The sequence below is a fragment of the Talpa europaea genome (genome assembly GCF_964194135.1).
Source record: "Talpa europaea genome assembly, chromosome: 4".
In the NCBI taxonomy this organism is placed as follows: domain Eukaryota; kingdom Metazoa; phylum Chordata; class Mammalia; order Eulipotyphla; family Talpidae; genus Talpa; species Talpa europaea.
Window position 1 is genome coordinate 17,289,780 of NC_140070.1, and position 19,138 is coordinate 17,308,917.

The window sequence follows — 19,138 nt, forward strand, 5'->3', positions numbered from 1 at the left end:
CTGGCAATGGAAAGGAGGGCAACCTGTAGCCTGGGTCTGTGCCTTCGTATCCCCTCCCCACCCCTAGTGTTGGTTTTGTCTCCTGTGAGCAGCTCTTGCGTGTCATCCAGGCTCATTCTCTGCCACAGGCCCTTTCCTGTAGACGCGCTGAGCCTGCATCTGCCCCAGGTGCTGCTTATATTTTCTTTTTTTAAAAAAAGACATTCATTTATGCATAGAAGAGCTGGGGTGTAGGCCAGAGGTGCGGGGGATGAGAGGATTCACCAGAGACAGAGTGGGGAACAGAACAGGCAGATGGACTGAAATGCACTGCTGAGGGGAGCAGTGGGCAAGACAGGAGAGGTCTGCTGCGCCATGTGGGTAGCTCCCTGGCCGGGATGAAACTCATGCTACTGTGGCTGCGGACAGCTTCATATTGCTAAGACTTAACCCCTTGTGCCTCCAGGGAGGCTCCTGCCTATATTTTCTTAATAGTTTAAAGATTACATATGCTGGAGACCAGGCTTCTTTTCAGCATTCAGAAGCCAATGGTACTCTTAAGTATATATCGTAAAGACATTTCGTCACAGTCCCCTGGTGATTTTGTGCACTCGTCACCTCCCAGAGCCTTCATTGCCACACTTCTAAATATTCATTAGGAACCAAATCCTCAGAGGTGGAACATACAACCCGACAGCTCACTCCTGGAGAACTTAGATACCGCCTTCCGTCAGCCACAGGGATGTGAACTCAGACGTGGAATTCATAGCTCTGCATTTTGTAAGAGTCACAACTTAGGTGTTGGCTGGCTCTGTGGTATTTAATAAGACTGATCCCTTTCTAAAGGAACAAATGCCTTTAACCAGAATACGTACAAAAGAATAAAAAGGTAAACATGACGTTACAGATAATTCTTCAGCACAGGTTACTACTCATTACATTTTCAAGTCAAGGATCCAAATTCCTACTTTAGTAAAATCCCAGATAATTGAAGAAAACAAAGGAATCGCTTCTGTTATTCCCCCAGAGTATATTCAATTCTATGTATTTTTGTACTTTTCATTAATCTTCATCTCACAGTCAAGTGCTAAAAGAACCTTAATTCAGGTAATTTAAAAAGTCTGGCCAGTAAATTCTGTAAAAAACTATTTGCTTTAAAATGCTTATGAATTTTACCACTTTCTGGGTGGCTAACACTTTCAAGTATCTCTACTCTCTCTCTTTTTTTTTTTAAAGATTTTATTTATTCATTTATACAAGAACCGGGGTATAGGCCAGATGCGCGGGAAGGTGAGAGGATTCACCAGAGCTAGAGTGGGGAACAGAACAGGCAGACTGACGAAATACACTGCTGAGGGGAGCAGTGGGTGTGACAGGAGAGGTCTGCCGTGCCATGTGGGACCCTCACTGGCCAGCCGGGATCCAACCGGCGCTGCAGAGGCTGCAGACAGTTTCACAGCGCGGAGCTCAACCGCCTGCGCCCCAAGGGGAGGCCCTCAAGTATCTCTTCTCTTAAAAGATTATACATGAAGGTGAAACATTGCCTGCTTTTATGGAGAAGACACAAGTCTCCATTGCAGTGATCCTAGTAGCAATAAGAATGGCTTCCTAAGTTGAAAGATTGGCCCTGTGATCTTGGGTAACATAATCTCTTTTGGACAATTCCTTCATCCATAACTGAAGAAAACATTTACTTCAGGCTTAAAAGATCATGCATTAAAAGCCCATAGCAAGAGGCCTCGCTGGTGACGCAAGGTGTTGAGACACAGCACTATGAAGCTATCTGCAGTCACTGAGTTCAATTCCCAGCCAGGGAGGTGAACCACATGGCACAGCAGACCTCTCCTGTCTAGCTCACTGCTCACCTCAGCAGTGAATTTCAGTAGATCTGCCTGTTATGCTCCTCACTGTCTGTGGTGAATCCTCTTACCCCCCACATCTCAGGCCTGCACCCCAGCTCTTGTATGCATAAATAAATAAATCTTTTAAAAAAAAAAAAAAAGCCCGCAGCACAACTCAGGTTGTACAGCAAGTGTTCAGTGAAATGAACTAGCATGAAAATAGTGAATTAGAAGGTACCAAGTTGCTTAGCACCATTTCTACCAGTAGATGTCACTCTCCCCATGTGCTGAAAGGGAGTCACCTTTCAATACTAATTAAGATTCTATGCATTCCATCAGTACCAGGTAGAGAGAAAAGGAGACAATAAAAGAATTCCTACAGGTATTTTTTAATTAAACAGACAACTTTAAGTACAGCACCGAAACTGCTATTTGAGAAGAGCTAACATGTTTACTAAACACACACATGGAAGAGAGATATGTGGATACTTGGAGGAGAGGGAGACACACAAAGAGACCATTCTTGGTCCTTGACAGAGACAGCCATTACCTTGATCACATTGTGGATTATGAGACTGAGTCTGCATTTTCTTTCTCCTTCTGTCCCAGGTCTCTGGACCTGCCTTACGCTTTTCTTGTGGTGCCTTGTCAAAGGTACCTTAGACTTGTGGCAAACTTTCAGGCTTCAAGGTCTGGCTTTGGGGTAAGCCTCTTTAGTTGGGTACTTACCCAGGAGAGGATATGTCATCTTCGGAGTCTGCTGTTGTTTGAAATCCTTTCTTCTATGCGCACCAATTCTAATAAAAATCTCATACAAAAGTCTGTTTCCTTTGCCTGTGTGCATGCGAGTGGCCAGATCCCTTTCAAAGGGTGCACCCTTTACGTTTGGGCACCCCTCAGTCATGCACTAATATGACACACATGTGAAAGGGAGTGCAAAAAGGGCCATATGAATCAGGAACAAATTAGAACACATGTCGGCAAAACAGTGTCAGTTCTATCTTCTTGAATACTAATCAGAACTTCTTTACTGAATTAAATTTTCAAAAAAAATTATCAGAAATTAGCTCCATATTTTAAAAAATAACAATTTGTTATCACCATATACTAAGAATTATAAACTCTTAAGTTAGAATCTAGAAACTGGAGATCAAATCAGCCCTATATATTTTAGCTCTATTCTACTATCTGGAACAGAAAATAGTTATTTTCTAAGCAGAGGAAAGAGCTACTTCGATATCCTCCACCTTATTAGGTCAATGGAATTTCTCACAATACCAAAACATAATATTGAAAAATAAAATAAATGAAGCTGCAAAAAACATTTTCTACAAAGACTTAAAAATAGAATTACCCCCCCTTTTTTTTTAAATAAAACTTAATCACTACAAGGATTTCCATAATTTTCCTTATAACACTAAAAGGTGACAGCTGATGTTCAAAACTGGAAACCAAATAATCAGACAAAACTCATTTATTTCAACAGCTCAAAGTGCAAAGATACCAAGTCAGTTCACAAAAGCTCAGGACACAGCTTTAAGTATTAATGAAAATTTGATATACATAAATGAAAGGGTAAATAAAGCTCAATATTTTGAAAAATTCAAGTAACCCCAAAACCATTACACTTTTAAAATACTTCACTCACACTGGCACAGAATGCCTTAATTTACAGATGCTAGTAGCACACTGTGATCAAAAAAGGACTCCTCAAAGAAAGAGAATTGTTCCAATTTGGTCAGCGCCGGACAAGAGTGGTAATTCTTGTTGCCAGCTCTTCCTGAATCAGCAGCCTCACTCATACTGTAACAACTGATGTCCTTCAATCATGATATTTTGCTCTTAGGCAAATTCAAAAAAATATTTGAAGTTCAATATGAGGTTAACACATTGGTCAATGTTTTGACCACTATATATTTAAGATTTAAAGGCCAATTTCAACCTAAGCCTATTGTATTACTGGTGGGAAGGACACAGATTAATACTTCTTCCATTACTTAAAACCTTTTGTAAGATCAGCGACAGTCTTTAAAAAAGGTTCATGAAAATTATACTTAAATATTTATTTGCTTATTTCTACACATACAGAACTTGTATGTAAAGTAGAAAAAGTTCCCATTAGGAAGATAATTAAAGATAATTAATGTTCTTCTAATCACTTAGCAGCCAAAACACACGCTTATTTCTGTTCCCCAGAAGCAATGTTAGCTACTAGCTTTGAATCAGGAAAATGTGTATCTTCAGAAGGGTTTATATGAAATATTTACTCAGTCTTTTTCTCGAGCTTCTTCATCTTTTCCTGGTAGGCAGCATATTGAGATTCCGTTCCAAGAAGTCTATCCCACCACGTAAATGTCGAGGCATAGTTCCCCACGAAGTTCATGTGGTGGAAATCATGATGCCGAGAACCAGCGTAGAAGGGGATGAGGTTTAAAGGGTTTATGGGAATATGGTAACCACTGAAATGAAAATGATACACATGATCATTAAGGGAAAGAAAGAAAAACACTTCAAATAACTGATGTTTTCATTGATAGTTGCATGTTCCCTAATGAATTCAAGTAACTTTCCACTTTACCTAAGTCACTTCATTTCTGACATGTTTACAAGACAAAAACTTAGGGAAAATGGTACATATTCAAGAAACCACTTTAAGAATTTTTTAATCTTGAAATGTCTATGGATATTACGTATTTTATATCTACCTACCAATCAGTCTTCAGGGACTGGGGGTTAGAGTGAAGACTCTTTAAGACACAGATTTTTAAGAATTACTTTTCTATTTTAGTGCTTTCTCACCATAGTCTATAATGTTCATACTACATGTCTTTCAGGAAAAGTTATATGAAATTAGTATCAAGCATGAAGGAGGTTACATAAGAGAATCACTGTGTAGCAACTTCTAGCACTTTCTTGGCAATGACAAGTTGGAATTAAATGTCTCGTGATTAATTAAATACCAGCATGCTTTCTATAGTGGGGGCGGGGGCATGATTTCAAAGAGTCCCAGGTATTCTGCTTTATTTATAGCTAGAAATCTCAGACCTGATTGCCACAATAATACTGGCCTAAATCACCCTCCTTCCTCCCTCCCTTTAGGAGGCTTAGAAGGAAGAAGGGAGAAAAGAAAAATGAAAGGAAACAATGACAAGGTCCTAACTTACAATTTATCTAGACAATCTCTGTCTAGGATTGGAAGCATTAATTTTGCTACTTCAGTGGTTTCAAATTAATTCCTAGAATTTGTTATTCTACTTTCATTGATACAGTAGTAAGTCCCAAGTCAAAACGCAACAAATATATAATGGATTTAAAATAACGAAAAATCAGGTCAATTAGGCATTATGAAAGGCAGTCAATAGCAATAATTTACCACAAAATGTATTCCAATCAAAAGAAAGCAAGTGAAGTATGTACATATTACAAACAGTGCTTTCATCACAGTAGAAATGTTGTCAGCCAATGAAGGCAGAATATTTCAGTCTCTTTTTTCCACCTAAAAGTTGCATTTAGGTTCATCACAGGATAAAATTGCTGGTCCTGAATTGATATTTCATTAACCAAAATGTTAAGATCATCAAAAAATTTTCATCTGAACAGTATTTCCAGAAAGCCCTAAGCCATAAAGAAAATGACTGTTAACTAAATAGGGATCCTTTGGGAGGACCATTTTGTAGTAACTATCAAAATTTTATTTCATTTGACAAAATAATACATGAATATATATCCTCACTGTAAAAATGATAGTAGCCATAGCCCACGATGTTAAAAAAAAAAACCGAACCGGGCTTCCCTGGTGGCGCAAGGGGTCAAGACACAACCTAGGAAGCTGTCCGTGGCCACTGCAGCACGAGTTTGATCCCCGACCAGGGAGCTACCCACATGGCGCATCAGACCTCTTCTGTCTTGCCCACTGCTCCCCTCAGCAGCAGTGTATTTCAGTCGGTATGCCCGTTCTGCTCCCCACTGTCTCTGGTGAATCCTCTCACCCTCCACACCTCTGGCCTGTACCCCAGTTCTTGTATGCATAAATAATCTTTAAAAAAAAAAAAACCTCTATTATTTTAACGTTTATGATTTTCTCGAAGCAATGGTTGTGCTCATTTCTTTAAAAACGGTATTAACAAGATTAACTACCCCTCTTGGCCTACTTAGAACTAAAGATAATCTTAGAAATATGGTAATAAGAATTTCATGACCCCTTACACTAGAGTAAGAACCACAGCTTACCTATGGACATCAATGGTTTCCAAGAGGCGAACGGACACCCAGGCCCAGAGTAAAATCACATGATCACATAAAAGCATGATTCCAATGAAAAATCCAGTTCCAAGAATTAAGGTTTCCAGGGGATGTGCATATTCTGCTTCTAACCCAAATGGAGCCTAAAATAAACAGACTACCTTGAATCATTGTGATGGTTAATATGCATCAGTTTGGCTAGGCTGTTTGGTCAAAATCCTTAGTTTGGTCAAAATCCTGACTGTTTGGTCAAAATCCTTAGTCTAGATGTTGCTGTGAAGGTATTTTTTAGATGTGACTGACATTTACCTCAGTAGACTCAGTAAACGAGAATCACCCTCCATAGTGCAGGTGGGCTTCATTCAATTTTGCTAAGATCTTAAACCTGGTGGTGCAAGGGTTAAGATGCAGCCTATGAAGCAATCCACAGCCACTGCAGCACAAGATCAACTCCCGGCCAGCCAGGGAGCTACCCACATGGCATAGCAGACCTCTACCCGCTGCTCCCCAAAGCAGTGTATTTCAGTAGATCTTCTGTTCTGTTCCCCGCTGTGTCTCTGGTGAATCCTCTCACCCCCCACACCTCTGGCCTGTACCCTAGCTCTTGTATGCATAAATAAATAAATCTTTAAAAAAAGAAAAAAAGATCTTGAAAGCAAAGACTGAGGTTTCCTATATATCCAGCCTGCTGCCTGTGGAATTCAGGCGCAAGACCACAATACTGATTTTTTTCTTTTTTTAATTAATTTGTTTATATTTATTTTACATCATTGTTCCTTTTTGTACAGTATATGCTTTCTCCTCTCAGGTGTAGTCCCTGTAAAATTCCTACCACCAATTTACCCATGCACCATCCCATAGTTCCTTATGCTCTTCTCACCCCTGTTTTGATCCCTCTCCCTCCCTCACCACTGTAGATTGTCTGATTTATAGTTGCCTGTTACTTTGTTCTTCTATTAGTATTATTTTTTTTTTCAGATCTTTTATTTGGTTCCCCTATATTCCTCCTATAAGTGAAACCATCTGATATTTTTTCTTTTTCCTTCTGGCTTATTTCACTGAGCATAATCCCCTCCAGCTCCATCCATGCTGCTGCAAATGGCATGAGTTTATCTTTTTGATTGCTGAGTAGTATAACATTGTGCATAACGCTGACTCTTGTAATTCCTGCCAGGACCCACAATTGCATGAGCCAATTCCTTAAAATAAATCTCTTTTTTGTGTGTATGTCCTATCAATTCTGTTTCTCTGGAAAATCCTGACTGCTACATATATTCTAATTTATTTATGCAAGTAGTTTTATAAAGTTATACTGTTTCTATATGTATGATTATATATCCAGTCTAAATATAAAAATAACAGAAATTTTTCAATAAAAATAACTTCCTGATCCTACGAAACATCAAAAAGTCTAGGAATATTCTTAAAACAACCTTAACAACTGTCTTGCATGGTTTAAGGTAGAGGCATTAAACAAATGACTTGAACTCTGATTGTGGTTTAAACACCTAAATTTATTCTACCAAGAAAGGGGAGTCTGATTTAGAATATCATATAATGGTATTCTATTATGCAGAACATAAGGACATAGCCAGGCTGACAGCACAACATCAAAGCAGTTGTGGAAAAAAAAAAAAAAATCACTCCTTTTGTGAGTCATGCAGTGAGAATGGGCAAAAACTAAGCCAGCAATTGTTTTAGAAGTTTTGTTGTCCCATTTAAATGACCCTCATGTGACTGTAGCCAGATATCCAACTGTGGCAGGAAAGAACTCTGGTCACAAAGATGGGAATCTAGATGACTGACTGTGTACCATTTTCCTATCATGTCCCAATGTACCATGAAATTAACATACTAAAAAGCACTTGTAGAACTGGCTTTGTGTTTGTATGCATGTGATATTCCTTACAATTATGCCAACGTAAATAAAAATATCACTGACAAGTTTTCTAAAGCCCCAGGAGGTAAAAATTATGACTTTGTGTCTCCAATAGAAAAAGAAGTGTATTAAATTTAATTCTAACATACCTGATATTCATGATGCATTTTATGAATATGCTTATACAGTTTTTTGTGGTGTAAGAGTCTATGCAGGAAATAATGCCAGGTATCCTCGATCACGGCACAGAGAAAGCACTGTCCCAAAAGCATGTACCTTTAAGAGAAAAAAAATGAAATGGTCATGAAACAACTTTTACTGAAACAATCTAGGTTTGTATTTGGGATTGCTGCTTGAGACATTGCATGAAACCAAACACCCACTTACCAGGCTGACCTACTTGGAGAGCTTGAGCAACAAATTCTCTCAAACTATGAGCTAGAAGGTAGCACTACAATATCACCTGAGGGTTAAAGAGACAGATACTATACCAATGCTAGGTAATATATGGATAAAGTCAGAGTGAAGAAACAACTTCAAAGTTTCCAAGATAAAAGTACTATTACTGAAGGACTTACAGCAAGATTAATAATAGTCAAATCATTTTTTTTCTTTTCTTTTTTTTTTTGGTGGGACCCTCGCCGGCAGCTAGGCAACGAACCGGCACTGCAGAGGCTGCGGGCAGCCTCGCAGGCCAGCGCTCAACCGCTGTGCCACCAGGGGTGGCCCTCAAATCATCATTTTTATTCCCACCAAAGATGAGGACATAAGTGAAATGGGCAAAAAGTGTTTTATACACAAATGGACACTTACATGTTGAATATACATTATATAAAAAATGTTTATCTATACTGGTATATCTATATTCAGGTTATATCAGAAACAGATAGTTGAAGACTTGTGCTCAGACCATGTTTGTATAGATACAATTTATATAAATCTCACGAACTTTTCTCTCATTTTTAAAATTCATTTTAGAGTTAAAATGTAATGTGCTTTTTCTTAGCATAAGCACGTTTCTGTACACCTTCATAAAAAGCATGCTACAGAAACGTTTGGTGCAAGAAGCTGCAGTCAAATAGTACATCAAATTATACTTGTAAAAATGGGAGCATTTTAACTTTCTATAATGGTTCACATTCCGCATTTTATTTATACAAATATTAACCAAATGAAAAAAGAGAAACACTAAATAGATCTAAACTAGGTAACAGACTCATGACTGAGTATAAACATCCCATATTTATTACATACCATCTTGGCATTCTTTCCCATTCATAAGGAATACTGAAATATTCTGTAAAATAATAGGTTCCACAAATCAAAGGGAGCTGGATACAAAAATGATTGAAGAGAATAACTTTTAAACATTTCCATTGGCCTTCCCATGTTTCCGGTTTATCCTATGAGGAAAAAAAATCAGTGTTTAGCACAAGCCTCTGCAATCAGGGCAGCCTGACGAGAAGTGAAGATATTTTTCCCTCTAATGTTTCCATGAGACCTTAATTCTATTCATTTGTTCTGTTACATGAATTCTATATTAATTTCTGTGTTAAAGTAACTAAGGCCTGTGAATCACAACATCCTCCCCTTCTAAACTCCTGACAACTATTATCATTACGTAAAATAGGTAAAGGAATTGTAGACAAACCCAGGTTTAACACTCATAATGATTTCAAACAAACCAAGAAACATATAGAAGGAATAACTCAGCCAGTCTTTGCTGCCCACAGGTCATTCAATTCGTTTACGAGGAATTTCTGAGAAGAAATGTGCTAAGATTAGGGTTGGGGACCCTAACCCTAACCCCCCACCTCCCACAATTGTTGAAGCGGCCATTCATGCGGTACTGGATGCCTTTATTACACAGGTAAATTGATGCTTCGAGTCATCTGGCAGCACTCACTCCCAGAATGATTCTGCCTTTCAAAAGCAGGCCCTGATCTAAAAAGCACTTTTTTTTTTTTAAAGATTTATTTATTCATACAAGCACCGGGTACAGTCAGAAGAGCTGGAGGGTGAGAGAATTCACCAGAGCCAGAGCAGGGAACACAACAGGCAGACTGATGAAATACACTGCTGAGGGGAGCAAGGGGTGAGACATGTGAGGTCTGCTGCGCCATGTGGGACCCTTATTGGCGGCTGGGGATCAAACCGGCGCTGCAGAGGCTGCGGGCAGCTTCGCAGCCCAGAGCTCAACCACTGCGCCACCAGGGAGGCCCTAAGAAGCACTTTGGAATCAATGTGTCCCTTAGGTGACAGGATGCTCTCCTTTGGGCCAATTCTCTTTAATTCCTTCCCCCTTAGCCCTCTGTTCTTACCCCTTTTGCTAGGTGTCTGGTGACCTGACCTCTGCACTCTCCCCCCAGGGAGCATCAACATTGGTACTTGCTTAAAGTGACACTGGGAGAAGCCAGGAAGCTTCCAGACTGAGCAAAACAGAGAAACTGCCTCACAACCAGACCTTGACTGCAGATTAGTCTCCAAAGACCAGTACTTTCCACAGGACTGGGTGTCCTCACGGTCTAGTTGGCATGACTTTTTAGGCAAGTGAACAGAAAGCAGTAGAAACTATCATGGGCTTATCAAGTGCTGATAAATCATTGCTTTCTCTAATAAGCTAGTCCAGATTCCCTTCTGAAACATGCCAAGCTCATTAATGTACTTGTCAATAGTGTTCACTGCTTTGCATAACACTGAGAAAAGTCACATGCACATCTCAACACATTGGCACGCATAGTGGGCTCTCAAGAAGAGTTTAGTGCTTTAGAGCAAATACCTAGGGACAAAGAACATCATCACCTCCTTATTAAGGATGACACAAATGTTAGAGAACTACCACCATATATTTAGGGAAAACACAACACTTTTAGTAATACTGATCAAAGTCTTAGAATATTAACATACACTGAGAGACTGAGATATCAGGGGTTAGAGTGAACTGTAAAATAATACACACAAATCCCCCTAACTTTCCTGTGAGCTAGTTTACCAAGTAAAATTTAAAAACTCAAAGAAGATTGTCATCATATCTACTTGAAGCACAATTTAACAAATTATTCTGGAAACATTATCAATAATGATCTAGGGTTGCTCAGCCCAATATGGTAGCAACTAGCAACAGTGGCTAGTGAGCATTTAAATATTTCTGGTCTAAATGGAGGGGAACTAAACTTAGTGCAAAATATACTCCAGATTTTGAAGAGTTGTTATGAGAATGAGAATATGAAATAACAGATTTACTATGTCAAATAGATTATACAAATTAATTTCCTGATGTCTTTTTATGTGTTTTACTAGAACGTTTTAAATCACACATGTACCTTCATTATAATTCTATTGGTCAGCCCTGGTCTAGAGTCTCTCAAAAGTTATATTTGCTTTTAAAATATTCAGTGACACTACTGGCAACATTGCACTGCAAGGACATCACACTCACCTTTTGAATTTTGTACTTTTTCATGTATGGTATAAACTGAAACAAAAATCCAGGTAAACAGAATAAGAAATAAAGGGCCTCATGAACGATCAGGGACCCCCATGTTGCAATCTGGAACTTTGTATAATTATTCAACATGTAGTTCCAAGCATTTTTAAATGGTTCTTGCAGAGGATTCTCAGGGAGAAGAGAATCTGCATATTCCACAGCCAAGAATGCTGAACTAAAGATGCTGACACTTTCATTTGTTGCCATTTTCCAAATCTCTGCAGATCGTCCTACAATTCTGTGAATATAAAGATATAAACAAGCAAAGTTAAACAAAATTCTAAGAAAACAGTCTTTACAAATAACAATTACTAAGGGAACACGATGTCTCAGGCCCTAACAGTGTGATTAACAAGTCCAGTCTATTGGATGTCATCCCCACCGCCACTTGAAACTATGGATTGAAAAGCCACAAGTGAACTTTCTAGAGCAGGATCTAAAAGACCAACAATGGATCAAGAGTTGTCAACTACTTTTAGGGCCCCCCTGGTGGCGCAAGGAGTTAAACACAGCACTATGAAGCTATCCACAGCCTTTGCAGCAGCAAGTTCGATCTCCAGCTGGCCAGGGAGATACCCAAATGGCACAGCAGACCTCTCCTGTCTCACCCACTGCTCCCCTCACCAGTGTATTTCAGTCTTTCTGCCTGTTCTGTTCCCTGCTTTGTCTCTGGTGAATTCTCTCACCCCTCTCATCTCTGGCCTATAACCCAGTTCTTGCATGCATAAATAAATAAATCTTAAAAAAAAAAAAAAAGAGTTGTGAGCTATTTTTAATGTGGTTTCCATGTAAAAACTTCTCAATTCAATGAGTGATGGTGGGATTTAAAACTGTAACTTAAAACCAAATGAGCCTATGGAGAAAAAGCCTGACAAACAAGGTTACATAAAAATTAATTACTTCTCAACGGGGAGTAAGAAAATGATAAAGCCAAAGAACAAATGAGAAACTGGAAAAAATATTTCAACACATGACAAAGGGCTGCAAAGTGTGCACTAGTAAATGACTGAAAATCTAGCAGAAAAGATGACAAAGGCCACCCATAGGTGACTTACAGAAAAATAAATGCAAATGCTCATGAACAAATAAGCAGTTCAGTTTCACTCAAGAAATGTACCCACAAACAAAAAAATCTTCTAAAGTTTCCTAGTGCCCAGTCCTTGGTATTGCTAAGGGTGACAATTTGGGGAGACAGGTATCATTACACACTGTTGATGGGGACATGAGTATTATCTTTGAAGACTATTCCAGTAGCTACCACAACTCAAAATGAATACACTTCATTCTTACAGAAGATACTGGCAATGTAGCCAACCTCCTTGGGCCTCCAAATTCACTGTGCATACTTTCTTTGTTCTACTCATTCTCAAATGACTAAGACCATGACAACCATAGTGTTACATTCTGTGCCACCCCAAGTTTAAAATCTCTCTTGGCTCACTCACCTTCTCCTCTAAGAGAGGTATTGTATTCTCATCTGACTCATCAAGACTTTATCTGTCATTTTCTCTCATCTTTCCCTCCTTAGAGTCCATCCTCTCAAGTTTAAATATGTCTTCCTTTCTTGAGAAAAGTTTTCCAAACACCTGTCATCTCTTCCTCAAGCAACTGTGCTGTTTCTTCCTTTGAACTAACCTAATTCCTTCTCAAAGAAAAACTCAACAGGACATCTCTGGCAGTTAAGCTCTCCTCCCACAGCTCAGCCCCTTGCCATCCAGCTTTCCACTCATGCTAGCTGGTTGCCACTTGTCCCGACCCGCGGGATTCGGAGGCACGGAAAGAGAAGGGCTGAGGATTGAAATGAAGGGCTTGACGACTTGACGCTAGCGTTTGCTTCTTTATTTTTCCTTTTCCTTCTCTTTTACTTTTCCCTGTCTTTCTTACTTCCCTGGCCTTCTCTCTGCTCCTCTCGCAGTAACCCTTGCCATATCTCCTTACAGTCTCCTCGCAGTCCCTTTCCCCTCTCTTGCAGTTCCTTTCTTATCCCTCGTAGCTCCTCCCCCCCGTACCTCCCAGTCTCATGTGCTTTACAGGAAAAACCTGTGGTTCTCCAAAGGCCAAAGGCGAAACGGTAAAGCGAACTCATGGCACGCATATGCAACATGGCACATACTCCGGGCGGCTCCGGACATCTCCCCATTTTTTCTTTTAAATGAGACACCTGGCCTGTCTTAGGTTGGCACGTCCCATAACCAGCCTTACCCGTCATCGCTAACCCGGCGCACTTGGTCCGGACCGCTGTCTTAGGTTGGTCTGGACGGGCTACACCCTTACCCGTCTTTGGCTCACAGGTTCTCTAAGACTAAGGTGACCCATCCAGATGCCACTGGGGAGTCCTGGTCAAGTATCATGGTGCCAAGTACTTGCCTGATCGCAATAGCACAATAGTTCTTTGTTTTACTTCCGTAGCCGACGGAGAAACCACAAGCCGAATGCACAAAAAGCCAAGAGCTAAGGCTACCACCCTGCCCCAAGCTTACAACTCAGAGAGGAGTCCTCTAAACCAGGCAATGAGACCCTCACCCGTAAGAGGGGTAACACAAATAAAACTGTACAGAGGGTTACAAGGTATGTGAGCAATTAACAAAATTGTGTCTATCCCTTTTTACATTAGCTAACTGCTGACCACACATAAAAAGTCCATTCTGCAAATGTCCATTCATATATTACTGTGTTGACAACGCAGAAGCAACACCGGCAGCTAAATTGTCCATAGTGTCCGTATTTACAGCAGCTTGAGTGACAGCAATGGCGGCAGCAGCCGCAGCCGCGGCCACTGCTATTGAAACGGCGACAATAGCTGCAGTGATGCTAAAATCACGTCTCCTCCTAGGTAGAACAGGGGAAAGTGTGCAGAAACATCCACGGACATGACTAAAATAGGAGGTAGACGAACGATCACTGCTCTCTCCGCACTCCGGGCCCAGGAGGCAAAGAGGACGCAGGTCTCTGTTGAACAACTCAACACAGTGGCATCTCCTGCATTATTGGGGAGGACAAAAAAGAAAGGAGGGGACAGACAGACAGCAACAGACAAACTCTATAATCTATTATTCTGAATACTAACAAATTATTCAATGGTAGAACTAATATTTACAGAATAAATGTCATTAAATAATTTCACCTCACCCTGGCCCAACGGGGCACTATCCAATGGCTTAAAAACCAGACCAATACTTGTGGAAAAGTGGAATCATGACGATCAGTGAGGAGCAAAAACGGCAGCTGATGCACAATCGCCCATCGTACTAACATCTGGGACGCTTGTGTCATCAATGTTAGCAGGGTCAGGTATATTGACAAACCGAACCAATCGAGCAGGAACCCATCGGGGTGTTTCTGCATCCGATGTAGAACTCATAATGGAACTTCTATCTTCTTCCTCCGTTTGTCTCGCTGTCCTGACGGCCTCAGTGGCTAACTGAGTGGCAGCAGTGCCACCGGCATTAAAAGCATCTCCCACCACTCTCCAGACCGTCAAAGTAGTGCCAGGAAGAGACTCAAGGCCATATAATTGCTGATGCAAGACAATATCTCCTTTTACCTTATTCCAATTGTCACTATCGACCTGATCCTGCTTCAGAAACCATTTACTAGTAATACTAAGGGTCTCTACAAATCCTTTAAGAATTTTTCTACTGAGAGGAACCCCAAACTCTTTTAGGAGAGCTTCCAGGGAAATAACTAACTGCCCCTTGGACATTGAATTGCCCATGAATCCCAGCTACCTTACTTTACTTTACTTGCCGGCTCACCACAGCTGGTCCTTCAGCGGTTCCTTCGTTCTTTTCCTGCCCCGCGCTGGGCGCCACCTGTCCTGACCCGCGGGATTCGGAGGCACGGAAAGAGAAGGGCTGAGGATTGAAATGAGGGGCTTGACGACTTGACGCTAGCGTTTGCGTCTTTATTTTTCCTTTTCCTTCTCTTTTACTTTTCCCTGTCTTTCTTACTTCCCTGGCCTTCTCTCTGCTCCTCTCGCAGTAACCCTTGCCATATCTCCTTACAGTCTCCTCGCAGTCCCTTTCCCCTCTCTTGCAGTTCCTTTCTTATCCCTCGTAGCTCCTCCCCCCCCCCCCACCTCCCAGTCTCATGTGCTTTACAGGAAAAACCTGTGGTTCTCCAAAGGCCAAAGGCGAAACGGTAAAGCGAACTCATGGCACGCATATGCAACATGGCACATACTCCGGACGGCTCCGGACAGCCACTGAGCTTCTATATTACAAAATCCAAACAAAACTGTCCTTATCTTTCATGAGATCATTGCCAATGATGTGATAAGCAGTGTGCCTTTTAGCAAGTCTTGCAACCACTCTGACCTTCAGTTTTATCATCTGCAAAAGGTAAAGAATAACAAAAGTAACTAGATGGTGTAGAAGTATACCAAATCACCTAGACTTAACATTTTTGTCAATTATACCTCAATAATTTTGGGGGCAATGAATAACAATAGTTCTAATGAGTCAAGAACAGAGGCATGTGAAATATTTAGGGGACCCAGCACACGGCAGCTACAAGAAGCTAACAATTACTGAGCCCTTCTTATACGCCAAGAACTGTGTTCCCTTAACATACTTCCATAAAGCAGGTACTTTTACTACCCATCATCTTATAAATGAAAAACTGAAGTTTAAAAGATTAAGCAACTTTTACCAAAATGCTAAATGGGGGAGCCTGACTCTCCCACACTGTTATACTATGATCATACATAATAAAGCACATGATAAATATTATGAGGCAAATATACCCAAGTCTCCTGAAAGAGTCTCTATGCAGGTGTCCTGTTCACATTTCCCACTTACTCTCAGCCGTTACCACTTGCCTCCAATTCTCATCACAGCACTGAACCCGCTCTCTTACTGAGATCACGCTGGATCTCTCCTCTGACAAATCCAACAAACATGTGACCAATCTGGAAAATCTGATACTTCGTTCTTTCCTTGGTGCTTAGGATTCACAGGTGAATCACTAGTTTAGTTTGCACTTGTGCTGTGCTAGCTGCTGCCCACACACCTGACTCCATAACATAACACCTAGTGAGGAACAGAGAGAAGTAACGAGGCTATCGTAAAATTATCTGACAAGAACAGTAAAGGAAGGGTTGGAACCAGAGCTAAGACAACAAAGAGGACCAGGAAAGAGTTCCAGAGGAAGCTGCCACTTGAAGTGAGACCTGCAAAAGAGGGATGGGGTGGGGTGTGTGTGACCATATTAAAAGAGAGTGAAGAGGGTTGTGGGGGGCAGTGAACAAGGGGATGTGTTGAGTCGGAAGAACATCAGATATACAGCTTCAACTAGGAATTGAGAAAGGACACAGCACCTTCTGGTTTTTTGGGCCCTGGGGGACACTTTTGAGAAACACAAAAACCGTGGCTGAGATTTCCTGGTGATGCTTTCTTTATTCCTAAGGAGTGCAGATTACCTTAGGCAATCTTCCGATTTCCCGTTTGTCTGCTGATATCCGCAACCCACCCCCCTGAAATCTAAATTCTGATTATTCAAAAGTGCACAGGCACACCCCCCCCCATTAGATAGTACAGAGATACAACAAAGTCAACATGTCCAAAACTTCAGGAACTGAAGTTCTGAACTCTAGTTGGAAATCTCTGCCCAAATGCCTCCCATTCCTGCAAATCCCAACCTGACGAGCTACATCACCAGGTTAGTCATCTCAGGTAGAAAGTTCTAAGTCTTTCTTAATTTTGCCTCCTGGGTTGAGTGTTTAAACTTTCCCCCAATTTAGAACCACTTGGCTTAATGAAAATCTGGAAATATGCTCTCCAAACACAAGGAGGGGGGAGATGGATACATGGTTGTCAACCCAACAAAAGGAAAACACAGAAGAGGGGAGAGAAACTGAATTTTCTCTTTCTTTGCTCATTCTTGGGCAAGCTGTCTAGAAGCCTATCTCTTAGAATTAAGAAATTTCATTATCTGTGGATTCTGAGAAACCCTGGAGATTAGCTGTCTCTGACATCAGCCAGAGTCAATCCTTTGGCCCTGCGCCTTGGATGATAACCCTGAGGAAAACAGTTCCCTCCTTGACTGGAGGTGTCCTGCCTCCCAGCTTGTCCTTCTAAGTACCCCCACCACATCATGCCAAGATGGAACCTAACTCGGCTAACCCCGTTCTTCAAACCTTTAAAGTCCAAGGCAGTGCCTCACCCCTGTGGATAAAAATTAAAACCCCCAGCGATCAAGACACGCCTGGGCACACCTGTCTACGCTCCCCACCTCGCTCTGACTTTGCTACACTTTGTCTTCTCCAAGTCGCTACCCTCCCCTCCTGCTGCGGCGCTTCGCTCCTCTCAGTCCAAGCAAGAAAGCGTTCGCTCCAGGTCGTGTTCTCGGGGTCGACTCCCAAGCAGCCCGCGGTAACCCCCCCCCCCCGCCAGGCCCGTCCCGACCCCACAAAGCGCCCCCCAACCCGTCCAGGCTGGGTTTTGTAAAACTTTCACCACCATCCCCCGGCGGCGTAACTGTCTCTAATACGTCCGTTTCCCGACGACCGTGAAGTCTTAAGGGACCAGAAACGCGCCCCCGTCCAGCCCCGTCATTCAAGAATTTCCCTCATTTTCTCCCGTTTCTGCGCCCGCCCAGCCCCGCAGCCCCAGCCCCGGGGTCGGGGTCGGTGTCCCGCCCCGACGGCGCACCCGCGTCCTGCTCCCCTCCAGCCCGGGGCCGTCGGGCTGGAGCCCACCTGCGCCCCCGCTCGCCCGGGAGCCTCGCTTCCGGGTGCTCACCTGGACGGACGCGCGGGAATGGCCGCACCCAGCCCGGCCAGGTGCGGAGCCTTTGAATGGGCCCCTCCGGGCGTGGGGACGGACCTGGGGAGGAAGGGCCTGCGAGTTCCTCTTGCTTGTGATTGGCCGGCGAGGGCGCCCGCCCCTCCCCCCGGACTCTGTGATTGGTCCGCGCTGTGGCCCGCCTTATGTGACTCGCGCGCAAGAATCCCAAGCGCCCCAGCCATTGGCTGCGCGGATGAAGTGAGGATCGTGAGACCGAGATGGCCGGCCAATGGCGGGCGCCGCGGCGCGGGGAAGCGTCGGGGCGGGTCCCGCACGAGGGGGAGGTGGGTCCAGCGCGCCGCCGCGGGGGTCGCCATGGCAACGGCGGTACCGCGCGGGCTCGGCGGCCGCCGCCCGCGCCTTGCGAGAGGGACCCCGTCCCCCGCCCCCGGGGCCTCCAGACCCAGGACTGAAGAGCGGCAAGGAATCACCCCATCTGCGGGGCTCACCGCCCCGCCCTCCTCGCCCCAAGACGTCCACGTTCCGCGCCCCGATCCGCACCGCCCGAGCATCCTTTAAGAAACCCGGGTGCGTGCAACACTCACTGGTCCAGGGGTCCCCTCCGGCGAGCAGGAGGTCGGGGCCTCGTCCCGGGTTTGCGGGGCTCGGTCTGGTCCTTTCGGGAGGCAGCGGCGGGTGTTTATTCCACGCCAGCACCCGCGGAGCACGGGGGCGGCCGCCAGCGCTAGGAGCCCCCGCCTGGCTGCAAACTACGCACGCTTTAAACTCCAAAGGCCACGTGCACTCGGCAAATAGGAGGGATGACTCTGGGCTGAGTGGACGTGCTGACCACTAAGTCAGGCTGTTTAGGGGTCCGCTGTTTAGGGTCCCGACCTGGGGTCCGCGCACCCCGACCGCCTCCCTCGAGGCCCCCTCCCCAGAGAAGGTGCATTTGGCACTGCGGCCCCTGGAAGCCCGGCGGTCG

General features: G+C 43.1%; 1 protein-coding gene across 1 annotated transcript; it reads right to left on the minus strand.

Moving 5' to 3' along the window:
- Positions 1-4,083: 4,083 nt before the first annotated feature.
- MSMO1 (methylsterol monooxygenase 1) lies at positions 4,084-11,645 on the minus strand (the record flags this gene model as incomplete). Its single annotated transcript, XM_084232444.1, has 5 exons — positions 11,381-11,645; positions 9,196-9,344; positions 8,091-8,217; positions 6,051-6,205; positions 4,084-4,279 (listed from the first exon to the last, which is right to left on the minus strand). Exons 1-5 carry the CDS (start codon positions 11,633-11,635, stop codon positions 4,084-4,086), a joined length of 882 nt encoding a protein of 293 aa, XP_084088570.1. The 5' UTR covers positions 11,636-11,645.
- Positions 11,646-19,138: the final 7,493 nt, after the last annotated feature.